At 45.3% G+C, this 14,874-nt stretch overlaps 1 protein-coding gene across 8 annotated transcripts in view; it reads left to right on the forward strand.

The window, feature by feature from the left end:
* The window catches only part of ccdc77 (coiled-coil domain containing 77), a 204,209-nt gene extending 192,308 nt beyond the window's left edge, over positions 1-11,901 (forward strand). For 6 of the 8 annotated variants that reach the window (XM_068051115.1, XM_068051118.1, XM_068051116.1 and 3 more), the window contains exon 11: positions 9,579-11,901. In XM_068051115.1, coding sequence (XP_067907216.1) covers positions 9,579-9,725 — 147 coding nt within the window. In that variant the 3' untranslated portion in view covers positions 9,726-11,901. Of the gene's footprint in view, positions 1-1,190; positions 1,360-2,398; positions 2,628-9,578 lie in introns of all 8 variants that reach the window. The other 2 variants (XR_010976902.1, XR_010976903.1) reach the window with 2 other exon arrangements.
* Positions 11,902-14,874: the final 2,973 nt, after the last annotated feature.

The raw sequence follows: 14,874 nt of genomic DNA on the forward strand, positions 1-14,874 counted from the left end.
ATCTACATTCCCCAGCTCATGCCGAATTTTGGTATAATTGGCCTTCCCCCAATTTAGCACTCTTCCTTTAGGACCACTCTCGTCTTTGTCCATGAGTATTTTAAAGCTTACGGAATTGTGATCACTATTCCCAAAGTAGTCCCCTACTGAAACTTCAACCACCTGGCCGGGCTCATTCCCCAACACCAGGTCCAGTATGGCCCCTTCCCGAGTTGGACTATTTACATACTGCTCTAGAAAACCCTCCTGGATGCTCCTTACAAATTCTGCTCCATCTAGACCTCTAACACTAAGTGAATCCCAGTCAATGTTGGGAAAATTAAAATCTCCTATCACCACCACCCTGTTGCTCCTACATCTTTCCATAATCTGTTTACATATTTGTACCTCTATCTCACGCTCGCTGTTGGGAGGCCTGTAGTACAGCCCCAACATTGTTACCGCACCCTTCCTATTTCTGAGTTCTGCCCATATTGCCTCACTGCTCGAGTCCTCCATCGTGCCCTCCTTCAGCACAGCTGTGATATCCTCTTTGACCAGTAATGCAACTTCCCCACCCCTTTTACATCCCTCTCTATCCCGCCTGAAGCATCGATATCCTGGGATATTTAGTTGCCAATCATGCCCTTCCCTCAACCAAGTCTCAGTAATAGCAATAACATCATACTCCCAGGTACTAATCCAAGCCCTAAGTTCATCTGTCTTACCTACTATACTTCTTGCATTAAAACAAATGCACCTCAGACCCCCAGTCCCTTTGCTTTCATCATCTGCTCCCTGCCTACTCTTCCCCTTAGTCACACTGACTTCACTATCTAGTTCCTTACAGGCTTTAGTTACTACCTCCTTACTTTCAATTGACCTCCTCATTTGGTTCCCATCCCCCTGCCACATTAGTTTAAACCCTCCCCAACAGCGTTAGCAAAAGCACCTCCAAAGACATTGGTTCCAGTCCGGCCCAGGTATAGACCGTCCAATTTGTCATAGTCCCACCTCCCCCAGAACCGGTCCCAATGTCCCAAAAATCTGAAACCCTCCCTCCTGCACCATCTCTCAAGCCACGCATTCAGCCTGACTATTCTTTCATTTCTACTCTGACTATCACGTGGCACTGGTAGCAATCCTGAGATTACTACCTCTGAGGTCCTACTTTTTAACTTGGCTCCTAACTCCCTAAACTCTGCTTGTAGGACCTCATCCCGTAAGCTGGGGATGTTGGCGGCCTTGAGGACTTCTGCGTTGGAGATATGGTCCTGCCACCTGATGCCAAGGATTCTCCGGAGGCAGCGAAGATGGAATGACTTGAGACGTCGCTCTTGGCTGATATACGTTGTCCAGGCCTCGCTGCCATAGAGCAAGGTACTGAGGACACAGGCTTGATACACTCGAATTTTTGTGTTCCGTGTCAGTGCGCCATTTTCCCACACTCTCTTGGCCAGTCTGGACATAGCAGTGGAAGCCTTTCCCATGCGCTTGTTGATTTCTGCATCGAGAGACAGGTTACTGGTGATAGTTGTGCCTAGGTAGGTGAACTCTTGAACCACTTCCAGAGCGTGGTCGCAAATATTGATGGATGGAGCATTTCTGATGTCCTGTCCCATGATATTCATTTTCTTGAGGCTGATGGTTAGGCCAAATTCTTGCAGGCAGCCACAAACCTGTCGATGAGACTCTGCAGACACTCTTCAGTGTGAGATGTTAAAGCAGCATCGTCAGCAAAGAGGAGTTCCCTGATGAGGACTTTCCGTACTTTGGTCTTCGCTCTTAGACGGGCAAGGTTGTGTGGAGGAAAATTCCTTCTTCTGAAGACGTGAACGCATGTGAGAGCAGCAGGGAGAAGAAAATCCCAAACAGTGTGGGTGCGAGAACACAGCCCTGTTTCACGCCACTCAGGATAGGAAAGGGGTCTGATGAGGTGCCGCTATGCTGAATTGTGCCTTTCATATTGTCATGGAATGAGCTGATGATACTTAGTAGCTTTGGTGGACATCCAATCTTGCCTCGTAGTCTGAAAAGACCACGTCTGTTGACAAGGTCAAAGGCTTTGGTGAGATCAATGAAAGCAACTTAGAGGGGCATCTGTTGTTTGCGGCATTTCTCCTGTATCTGACGAAGGGAGAACAGCATGTCAATGGTGGATCTCTCTGCTCAAAAGCCACACTGTGCCTCAGGGTAGACGCGCTCGGCCAGCTTCTGGAGCCTGTTTAAAGCGACTCGAGCAAAGACTTTCCCCACTATGCTGAGCAGGGAGATTCCACCTTTCAAGTACAGTCTGTCAATATGCAGAAATGTCTTTCCAGCCAATCTGGCAGCCCTTGTAATAGGCCTATCTTCTCTCCAGCAACAATTTAAAATTTTATGTCCATGTGGTGAAATTAATATGCCTCATTCTTGGCAGGTGTGGGTCTGCATGACTGTTACAGAAAAGCCTATCTGTTCCCTGACTATGGAATTGCCTATAACAACTGCATTTCCGCAATTTGCTGCTCCCTCGTGCCCATTGGTGCCATGATTTGGCCTGCACTCCATCAAGGTATCGAAGTCTCCAAAGCTGAGGAGTACCTGTTTAAAGGTGGCACACACCCTGAAGACTCCTGCACAAACATGAACAAAGAGCTGAACTCGAGGTGAGGTGAAAGTGACTGCCCTTGACCGAGTATGGTATCAAGGAGCCCTAGCAAAATTGGAGTTAATGGGAAACGGGGAGGCTCTCTGCTGAAGTCATACCTAACACAAAGAAAGATGATTGTGGTTGTTGGAGGTTAATCATCTCAGTCCCAGGACATCACTGCAGGAGTTCATCAGGATTGGCCTACCTATCTTCAGCTGCTTCATCAATGACCTGTAAGATTTGATAAGATAGGGGTGTTTTTACTCTTCTAAGGTAGGAACAGACTTGGCAGCACAAAGCTTGTTATGAATTGACTTTATTGAGATAAAGCTAAGGACAAGTTTAAGTTTTCAGATAAACCATAGTCACAAACTCAGGCAGTAATTAATAGTCTACCCTTATTAGAGACTGTACGGCAGAGCGCATGACTCTTTCTCTTGCAGCTTTTGGTCTTCACATTTTTTGGTTGGTCTCTCTCTCGTCTTGTTCAAAATTCTCTGCAGTACAGTGTCAAAGACCGGGCTTCTTATATCCTGGCAACTTTCCAGTTAACCCTCCCCTCTCCCAATCAGTGGTTAGTCTTGTATCAAAGGATGCCTTTCTTAACCAACCAAGGATCATTTTGTGATGGTGGAAGTGTGGAGTAATCAGTTCAGCTATGAACATATTGAATGGCTGAGCAGGCTCGAAGGGCCGAGTGGCCTACTCTTGCTCCTAACTCATATGCTGTATGGTTGCTAACCTTTCAGATTTGCGTAGGTAGTACCCCTTTGTGTTGACTACTTTTTCTCAATGCTTTTACATTTATCTCATTACAAGGCAATTCCATACAGAAGCTGTTTTCACTGTGTGCTGTCAAGGTTTCACCCTTGTACTGCAAGTAAGTATTTTAAAATTTGAGGCAATCCTCCAGAATCCCTCTGCCTTGACATCTTGTCCATATTTCCTAAGTTTTTCCACTTTACCATACTACAAAGAAGGGTCTAATAAAGCTAACTGTTAGTTTATGATGTTAGTTAATTTATAATAGCTGGATTTTAACAATTACTACGCTGGTTAGTAACTTATGATGGAGGGAAGTGTAAGATTAGTAGGTTACTATAAGGTCAGAAGTGGGGATTTTTGCTGATGATTGCACAATGTTCACCATTTGCAACTCCTCAGATACTGTGTCCACATGCAGCAAGATCTGGACAACATCCAGGCTTGGATAAATGGCAAGTCACATTTGCACGACACAAGTGCTAGGCATTGACCATCTCAAACAAGAGTGAATCCAACCATCTCCCCTTGATGTTCAATGGCATTACCATCCCCCACTATCAACATCTGGGGGTTACCATTGACCAGACACTGAACTGGACCAGCCATATAAATACTGTGGCTACAAGAGCAGGTCAGAGACTGGGAGTTCTGCGGCGAGGAACTCACCTCCTGACACCCCAGTGCCTGTCCATCATCTACAAGACACAAGTCAGGAGTGTGATGAAATACTCTCCACTTGCCTGGATGGGTGCAGCTCCAACAACACTCAAGAAGCTCGACACCATCCAAGAGAAGGCACTTGATTGGCACCCCATCCACCATCTTCAACATTCACTCCCTCCACCACTGATGCATAGTGACAGCAGTGTGTACCATCTACATGATGCACTGCAGCAACGCACCAAGGCTCCTTAGACAGCACCTTCCAAATCCGCGACCTCTGCCACCTAGAAGGACAAGGGCAGCAGATGGATGGGAACATCACCACCTGCAAGTTCCCCTCCAAGCCACGCACCATCCTGACTTGGAACTATATCACCGTTCCTTCACTGTCGCTGGGTCAAAATCCTGGAACTCCCTTCTTAACAGCATTGTGGGTATACCTACCCCACATTGACTGCAGCGGTTCAAGAAAGCAGCTCAGCACCACCTTCTCGAGGGCAATTAGGGATGGAAAATAAATGCTGGCCTCGCCAGCAACACCCATATCCCATGAATGAACAAAAAAAAAAAATTGAAGTCACTGGGAATCGAGCAAGACGCTCCGCTGAAGTCATACCTAGCCAAAAGAAAGATTATTGTGGTTGTTGGAGGCCAAACATCTAAGCCCCAGAGCATTGCTGCAGGTGTTCTTCAGGGTAATGTCCTAGTCCCAACCATCTTGAGCTGCTTCATCAATGACCTTCCTTCCCTGATAAGGTCAGGAGTGAGGATGCTCGCTGATGGTTGCACAATTTTCGGTACCATTCGTGACTGCTCAGATACTGAAGCAGTCTGTGTCCACCTGCAGCAATATCTGGACAACATTCAGACTTGGGCTGAAAAGTGGCAAGTAACGTTCGTGCCACACAAGTGCCAGTCAATGACCATCTCCAACAAGAGAGAATCTAACCATCTCCCCTTGACACTCAAAAGTGTTACCTTTGTTTAATTCTTTCATGGGTTGTGGGCATCGCTGGCAACGCCAGCATTGTTACCCATCCCTAATTGCCCTTAAGAAGTTTGAGATTTGCCTACTTCTTGAACCGCTGCAGTCCATCTAGAGCGGGTACTCCCAGCAGTACTGGTAGGAAGTGAGTTCCAGGATTTTGATCCGGTGACAGTGAAGGAACGACAATATATTTCAAAGTCCAGATGATATGTGACTTGGAGGTGGTGATGTTCTGATGCGTCTGCTAGTAGAGGTTGTGGGTTTAGAAGGTGCTGTTGAAAGAGCCTTGGTGAGTTGCTGCACTGCGTCTTGTGTATGGTGTGCACAGCTGCCGCTGTGCGCTAGTGGTGGAAGGTGTGAATACAAGTATTCCTTGTAGCTGGTGGACAGGCTTTGCGGAGTGGAGATTCAAGCATGGTAATGTCATTGATTGGTTAGATTCTTTCTTGTTGGCAATTGTCATTGCCTGGCACTTTTGTGGTGCAAATGTTATTTGCCACTTATCAGCCTAAGCATGAATGTTGGCCAGATCTCACTGCATATGGACATGGGCTGCTTCAGTTGCGAATGGTACAGAACATTGTGCAATCATCACCATCAACATCCAGAGCTTACCATTTACCACAACTTAACTGGACCAACCATATAAATATTGTGGCAACAAGAACAGGTCAGAGGCGGGGAATTCTACAGCAAGTAACTCACCTCGTGATTCCTCAAAGCCTGTCCACCATCTACAAAGCACAACTGAGGCGTGTGATGTAATACTCTCCACTTGCCTGGATGGGTGCAGCTCCAACAACACTCAAGAAGCTCGACACCATCCAGAACAAAACTGCCCACTCACCACCTGCGGCGCAGTGGTTAGCACCGCAGCCTCACAGCTCCAGGGACCCGGGTTCGATTCTGGGTGCTGCCTGTGTGGAGTTTGCAAGTTCTCCCCGTGACCGCGTGGGTTTTCGCCAGGTGCTCCGGTTTCCTCCCACTGCCAAAGACTTGCAGGTGATAGGTAAATTGGCTGTTGTAAATTGCCCCTAGTGTAGGTAGGTGGTAGGGAATATGGAATTACTGTAGGATTAGTATAAATGGGTGGTTAATGGTCGGCACAGACTCGGTGGGCCGAAGGGCCTGTTTCAGTGCTGTATCGCTAAATCTAAAAAAAAATCTAAAAGGCAGCTCACCACCACCTTCTCATGGGCAATTAGGAATGGGCGACAAGTGCTAGCCTTGCCAGCGACACTTGCATCTCATGAAATAATTTTTAAAATTATCAAAAGCTTGGTCAAAGATGTAGGTTTTAAAGGAGATGGGGAGGCTGAGAGGTTGAGGGAGGGTATTCCAGAACGTGGGGCCTAGGCAACTGAAGGCACGGCTACCGATGGGTGAGCATTTAAAATCAGGGATACACAAGAGGCCAGAATTAGAGGAGCGCAGATATCTTGGAAGGTTGTGGGGCTTTGCGAGATTACAGATAGGAAGGGGTGAGGCTATGGAGGGATTTGAAAACACAGATGAAAATTTTAAAATCAAGACCTTGCTTGACCCAGAGCCAATGTAGGGTGATAGGGGAATGGGACTTGGTGCAAGTTAAGACAGAGGCAGCAGACTTTTGGATGACTTCAAGTTTATGCAGAGTAGAATGAGGGAGACCAGTCAGGAGTGCGTTGGAATAGTCAAGTCTAGAGGTAGTGAAAGCATGAATGAGGGTAGGAGACTTGAGTACAAAAATCAAGGTTGATACTCCGGTAAAGTTCTTGAAGTACTGTACTGCTGGAGGTGCCATGTTTCAGATGAAACGCTAAACTGAGGCCCCGTCTCCCTCTGAGATGGCTGAAAAAGATCACGTAACACTATTTTGACGAAGAGCAGGGGAATTATCCCTGGTGTTCTGGCCGATATTTATCCCTCATTCAGTGTCACAAAAACAAATGATCTTGTCATTATCACATTGCTGTTTGTGAGAGTTTGCTGTGTCAAATTGGCAGCCACATTTCCTACATTACAACAGTGACTCCACTTCCAAACTACTTCATTGGCTATAAAGGGCTTTGAGATGTCTGGTGGTCGTGAAAGGCACTATATAAATGCAAGACTTTCTTTTCCTTTTTCATTCCTTCCCCTCTACTATTTTCTCTATTGTCCCTGTGGACCTTACAACCTGGTGTATTTAGTTCCCAGTCCTGCCCGTCTTGCAGCCGTGTCTCAGTAATGGCTACCATATCATACGTTTCTATACCCTCCAAGTTGAATTTGCAGTTACAATTTTCTTATACTACATACTGAACGTTTATTTGGGCCACACACCCTAAGCTGTCCTTCAGCTCTACTGCTTTACTCACATATTTCTTCCTTCTCTTTCCTGGTTTAATCATTTTGCATCTTTAACCATGTGTAGTTGGGGAATACAAAGGGGCTCAGAGCTGTCTATAGGCGGGGTACCAGGGGCTCAGAGCCATGTACAGATGGAAATCATGGAATAGGAGGTCAGTGTTAGCTTGGATAAAAATTGGTTTGAGGGCAGAAAGCAGTGAGGCGTGATAAATAGTTCTTTTTCAGACTTGAGGAAAGTTCTCCAAGGTTCAGTGCTACAACCACTGTTTTTTTGATGTGCCTAAATGACTTGGATATTGGAATGTAGAGTAAAATTTTGAAATTGGCCGTTGATACCAAACTTATAGTGTGGCAAACATTGAGGATGATACCAATGGACGGCAACATGACATGAAAAGGCTAGTAGAATGGGCAGACAAGTAGCTGATGAAATTAATACAGAGAAATGTGAGGTGATGTATTTTGGCAGAAGGGATAGGGAGAGGCAATATAGATTTAATGACACAGTTCTAAAGAGTGGCACAGTGGCGCAGTGGTTAGCACCGCAGCCTCACAGCTCCAGCGACCCGGGTTCAATTCTGGGTACTGCCTGTGTGGAGTTTGCAAGTTCTCCCTGTGTCTGCGTGGGTTTCCTCCGGGTGCTCCGGTTTCCTCCCACAAGCCAAAAGACTTGCAGGTTGGTAGGTAAATTGGCCATTATAAATTGCCCCTAGTATAGGTAGGTGGTAGGGAAATATAGGGACAGGTTGAGATGTGGTAGCAATATGGGATTAGTGTAGGATTAGTATAAACGGGTGGTTGATGGTCGGCACCGACTCGGTGGGCCGAAGGGCCTGTTTCAATGCTGTATCTCTAAACTAAACTAAACTAAAGTGTGCAGGGATAGCGGTACCTGGGGATGCATGTGCATCGATCTTTGAAGGTGCCAGAACATATTGAGAGAGTAGTTAGTAAAGCATATGGGATCTTGGGCTTCAGAAATAGAAGCATTGAGTACAAAAGCAGGGAAGTTATGCTGAACCTTTATAAAGCTCCGGTTAGAGTATTGTGTCCAGTTCTGGTCAGCACACTTTAGGAACATATGAGAAGGTGCAGAGAAGATTTACCAGAATGGTTCCCGAGATGAGGGATTTTAGGTTGCAAAGGTGAAGTTGTTCTCCTTGGAGCAAAGGAGATTGGAGTGAGGTTTGACAGTGGTGTACAGGATTATGATAGATTTAGATAAGGTAGTTAAAGAAAAACTGTTCCCATTAGATGATGGTACACAGGGAGACACAGATTTAAGGCTTTGGTCAAGAGATGTTTGTTGGGGGGGGTGGTGGGGGAAGAGAAATGTGAGGAAGAACTTTTTTTGCACAGCGAGTGGTAATGACCTGGAACTCGCTGCCTACGAGGATGGTGGAAGCTGAGATGATTGATTTGAAAAGGAAATTGGATGGGTACTTGAGAGAAATAAACTTGCAGGGCTACGGGGATAGATTGGGGGAGTGGGACTGACTGGATTGCTCTACAGTGCACCAGCATGGACTTGATGGCCTGAATAACCTTCTGTGTCGTAATGACTAACAAGTGGTGTAGACAACTAGAATTGATAGTCCTGTTACAGTAGAGTACCCAGTTCTAACTCACTCCTCAAATCAGAAAATGTTCTAAATCAAGTGTCTCAGATTTATTTAGCAGTGTATGGGCAATAACATTTAAACATAAGTTTAAAATGTAACACCTACAGATGCTTTCCTTTGCTGAACCACCTTTTTCTGCACTATTTTCAGATGATTTAATGAAAGTTTTCAGTTAAGCCTGACACTGCTTCATCCCGAAGCTGTCCATTGCTACAGTGCCAGCCTGGCCCAGTTCTACTTCGTTACTTCAGGCTGCCCTGCTTAACAGACACAGTCTGAAGGTTAACATTACTACAATATAAAGAGAAACCAGTCGCAGTAAAATGCTAGTAAACTTGAGGGCAGAGACACTTGCTTACATGATGATATGGGTCCTGCTAGTCTTTGCCAATCACACCAAACTTCTACCCTCAGTCGAGGAGTAGAAAAGCTGGCTGTTTTCTTACTGCCTATTTCCAGCCTTCTGCAGTTCTGGTGACCTGACTCCTCCCCTTCATTTCACTGTGCATTTCTTATTCCGTAGCTTGATCCACTCCCTCCTTAACTTATTGGTTCAGTGCCAGCCCTTCAGCTGCAGGTTTTTTCCTTCCCTCTGCAGGTAACACTTGGAATCGGGCCTGACCAAGATCTCGCTATTCTTCATGAGGTGCGCCAAACAAACAGCCAGTCAAGGAAGATCCAAGGAGAGCTCAAGAATCTAAAGGCAAAGATTTATGGCTTAGAAAATCAATTGCGATTTGGCTAGCATTTTCTCGTGGCACGATCATTGTAATCTTTCAGTATCTGGTATGGCTGTGTCAGTAGCACTGATGCACTAGCAAAGTGACAGTATCTGGACATTGCATGCAGGCCATCAGGCAGGGATGGTTGAAAATCAATAATTTGATGGGTTTGTACCAATTTTGCAGAGAGAAACAGACCAAATCAAAGAAAGCTGTCCTTATGCATCGCCTCTGCCCCCTCACATTTCTTCAAACTTGAGGCAAGAATGGCTCACAATTGATTGAATGCTCAATCAAACTTCTTTGTTTCACTTTCCCAGAAATTAATTCTTTTTGTTTCCTCCTTTTGTTTAAAAGCAGTGCTAGTGTTGGGGGAAAGGAACAATTTTCCAAGCCACTCCAAACAGACTGATTCCATGACGATATTTTGGTTTTCCCTCAACAAGTACTCGCAGTTGAAATTGGTGTTTGGTGTGGTGATAGTTTGAATTTTTGTATAATTTGAGATTTCTTTGGCTCCTTTAATAATGTCACAGAGAAAAGCTTTGCCTACTGCATTACTGAGCCAAACTGGCTAGAAATGCCAGCTCAGTTTTGAGTCAGCTGGTCTCCGCACAAGCTGTGGTATAGTCACTGCAGCTATTTTTAGGCACCTGGGGTTGGAGCTGGGTCCAGTAGGAGCTGGGTCCAGTAGGGGCTTGGGGTTGGAGCTGTTATTGGAGTGACTGTCCCCAGCCCAGGAACACTGAACCCAGTGCAATCCCTACAACATCCACATCTTGATGAAGTATTTACAGTTAAGATTAGAAATTGAAGCCACACTTCTGTATGGCTCAACACCACACCGGAGGAAATGCATTTTTCCACTGAGTCAGAAAGGCAAGTTTAGATTTAATACAAAGGTAATTACTAAATGATATACACCAATCAGTCCTGAGGGCATCATCTGCCTTGCTGATTGGGACACAAATCTTCCCGATCACTATCAACACACACAGGAGCAGTCTCTGCCCTGGAGCTTTACCATTGGTTCCTCAGCCAGGAGGTTGGGCTTTGTCCTTGTGACCCCTTGGTACTGATGTGCTGAGGTGTGGTGAAGTACTACTTTCTGCATCTACCAAAATCTCTATCTTGGCAACGTTATGAAGCTAAGGTACCAGCTGGGTGATGTCTTCTGTTAAAATGGATATGGTGGGAATTAAGTAATTCACATTTGTATGTTAAGATTAACATATTATAACGTGGTACTGCACTGTAAGTGCCATTTAGATTGACAGCTGCCCCAAGTATCTGTGTTTGAAGGAAACTTTTTGTTTATTGTAGTGAATATTCATCACCACAGAATTGTGTGTTGTCAAATTTTTTTTTTTACTTTACCTGACTTCAGTTGAAACCAAATGCAATAGACTTTGGATAAGGCTATACAATTGTGAATCTCTGAATTTGAGGGAACTGGGTGGATTTTTGGCAAGAAAAGGAATTGGGAGTGGATCTCGGGGGTGGATACAAGTAAGCTTGATGCAAATATTTTCAGGCTGTGGAGCTGACAAGATGGTTCTTTTCTAGTCCCATATATATTGAATTAAACATCTGGAACGATGTGGAAAATGATCCTGTGCCGTGATTGCACTGATTAACATGCCCGTGTACAGCAGAAATTTACATGTCTTGGATGCAGAAATTGAACCATGAGACAAATCGCTTTTAAAAATGGGTTGGGCTGGTCGGAGGGAGAAGTGGTGCACTTATGTTTGTGACCATGTCAAGTGACTGTTATTGGCTCAGCTGTTGGCACTTCTGTCTCCAAGTCAGAAGTTTATGGCTTCAAGTCCTGCTGAAACAACTCGAACCCATATTCGAGGCTGACACAAAGCAACTGCTGCATTCTTGATGTTGTCCATAGGAATGAGACCTTCACCTGAGGCCCCGTCTGCTTGTTCAGGTGGATGTAAAAAAATACTATAACACTATTCAAACAGAAAGAGTTAGTCCTAGTGCCTTGGTTGAAAAAACCAACACCATCTGTAACAGATTAACTTGTATTCATCTCATTGCTGGTTTCTCACATCTTTCTGTATGAATTCTGTTTGCCAAGTGACTGCAGTTAAAAAGTAATTCATTATGTATTTTCTTTGGGGCATTGTGAGGTACTATGTAAATGTAATTTCATTCTTTTGTTATTCAATTCTGATTATAGCTCTGAATAAAATCTTAAATTTTTTATGATATCAAACCTCGTTCTATGTTTTTCTAATTTATACGCTGTTCGCCATGTTGTACTGGTTTCATCCTTTCATTATTTTTAAAAACCTTAATCAAATCAAAATGTCTGGTCTTCTAGTGTTAAAACCCCTAGCTCACTCATGGTAACTAAGGGCCTTTAAACTAGGTATCAGTCATTGACCTTCCACTGATACATTTCCAGGGCCTGCAACATGTGAGGGGACCAGCTGGACATAATATTCCAGTAGAAGGTTAACCAAAGCCTTGACCAAAGACAGTTTACTGTTTTTTGTTTTATATTTGATTGCCCTGGCACCACACCCTAAAGCCTCTACAGGCAGAGTAATTCAGTCATTCAGCTGCCTTGATGTACACGTACTTGCTGTTGCCCCAACCCACATGCATAACAGAAATTTATTAAGATGTGCCAGATATGAAGACATTGCCCATCATATAGATCTGCCAATAGTCTATTCTCATTGTAGTCTTTCCTCCTGTACATCATGAAACAGCAGCACTATTCCTTCTTACCAACTACACACAAAAAACAAAGTATATCAATCAAATCATAGCAAACCAACTGCCTACGGAAAACAACCAGGATCCCTAAAGAGCTGGTCATGAAAGCAATGACATTCTGACCACCAGCAGAGGTAGCTTCATTCCAGTGAAGTAATGTTTCCAGTCTGATCTGAGTCCAGTAACCTCTCAGCCCCGTGATCCTTTACCCAACCCTGCTCCTCCCATACACCCACCCCTTCCCTTCCACACTTGATCTCCTCTCCCTCCCGCACTGGGGACTGTAGTGTTTGGGCGCAGAGAGACGGAACTTTCTGGTGTCTTTCCGTCAGTGCTGGTCTGGCGGCACTGTGGATTTGTTTATGGCTGAAAGGAACGGCAGCGCTTGGACGGCAGCCCAGAGTGACCAGGCTTCAATCGGGGACCCCAGGTACCTCTATACACCACCTCCCACACCCCTCCATATACACCAACCCCCTCTCCATATACACCAACCCCGCTCTGAAGACACCAACCCTTCCCTATATACACCAACCCCCCTCTCCATATAGACAAAAGTTCCCCCCCCCCATATACACCAACCCCCTCTCCATATACACCAACTCTCCCCCCAAATACACCCACCCCTCCCTATATACACCAACACCCCCATATACACTAACCCCCTCACGCTTTATATACACCAACCCCCTCTCCATATACACCAACTCTTCCCCCATATACACCATCCCCTCCCTATATACACCAACACCCCCATATACACTAACCCCCTCACGCTTTATATACACCAATCCCCTCCCCATATGCACCAAACCCCTCCCCCTCCGTATATACCAATCCCTCCCCATATACACCAACTCCCTCAACCTCAGTATGCACCAATCACCTCCCCATATACACCAGCCCCTCTCCATATACATCAGCCCCTTCCTTGTATACACCAACCCCTTCCTGTGTACACCAGGGTGTGGCGGACCGTGAGGATGATACCAATCAATTGCAACAGGACATAGAGTAGCAGAATGGACAGACAAGTAGCTGATGGTTCAATGCCTAGGAGACACAGATTTAAGAGATGTCGTTGGGGGGGGGGGGGGGGGGGTGCGGAATGGCGGGTGTGAGTGTCATGCGCAGAAGGAACTGTAATGAAATGAACAATGAAGTAGAGAAATTATGAAATAAAAAATCAGTTAAACTGAACCACAAGAAAAAGGGCACATTTGTACCACAGACAAAATGGAGTACAGGTCAGGTGTCCCCTCCTGTACTGTCAATAAACAAGCCTTTCTGCAAAAATCAAACTCATTAACTGCATCCGGATTAGCTCTGGAGAAAAGTTGAAATTGAAAGGAGCCTATTATTATTGAAAGGGATCAGAGGTGAGCTGGCAAGATGGATACAGAACTGCCTCGGTCGCAGAAGACAGAGGGTATCAGTGGATGGGTGTTTTTCTGAATGGAGGGATGTGACTAGTGGTGTTCCGCAGGGATCAGTGCTGAGACCTTTGCTCTTTGTAGTATATATAAATGATTTGGAGGAAAATGTAGCTGGTCTGATTAGTAAGTTTGCAGACGACACAAAGGTTGGTGGAGTTGCGGATAATGATGAGGATTGTCAGAGGATACAGCAGGATATAGATCGGTTGGAGACTTGGGCGGAGAAATGGCAGATGGAGTTTAATCCGGACAAATGTGAGGTAATGCATTTTGGAAAGTCTAATGCAAGTGGGAGGTATACAGTAAATGGCAGAACACTTAGGAGTATTGACAGGCAGAGAGATCTGGGCGTACAGGTCCACAGGTCACTGAAAGTGGCAACGCAGGTGGATAAGGTAGTCAAGAAGGCATACGGCATGCTTGCCTTCATCGGTCGGGGCATAGAGTATAAAAATTGGCAAGTCATGTTGTAGCTGTACAGAGCCTTAGTTAGGCCACACTTAGAATATTGCGTGCAATTCTGGTCGCCACACTACCAGAAGGACGTGGAGGCTTTGGAGAGGGTACAGAGGAGGTTTACCAGGATGTTGCCTGGTCTGGAGGGCATTAGCTATGAGGAGAGGTTGGAAAAACTCAGATTGTTTTCACTGGAACGACGGAGGAGGAGGGGCGACATGATAGAGGTTTACAAAGTTATGAGCGGCATGGACAGAGTGGATAGTCAGAAGCTTTTTCCCAGGGTGGAAGAGTCAGTTACTAGGGGACATAGGTTTAAGGTGCGAGGGGCAAAGTTTAGAGGGGATGTGCGAGGCAAGTTTTTTACACAGAGGGTGGTGAGTGCCTGGAAAAGGATTTTTACCTTAAAAAGTAGCTCTCTGGAGAGAGAGGGGAGATCAACCAAAGATCACAGAAAGCTACTTTCCAGCCAAAGATTGTAAGATCACTCCAGCTAAGGATGCCGCCCTGCTACTGATTCTATACTTCAACTTGTTGC

The sequence above is a fragment of the Heterodontus francisci genome, chromosome 18 (assembly GCF_036365525.1).
Source record: "Heterodontus francisci isolate sHetFra1 chromosome 18, sHetFra1.hap1, whole genome shotgun sequence".
Classification (NCBI taxonomy): domain Eukaryota; kingdom Metazoa; phylum Chordata; class Chondrichthyes; order Heterodontiformes; family Heterodontidae; genus Heterodontus; species Heterodontus francisci.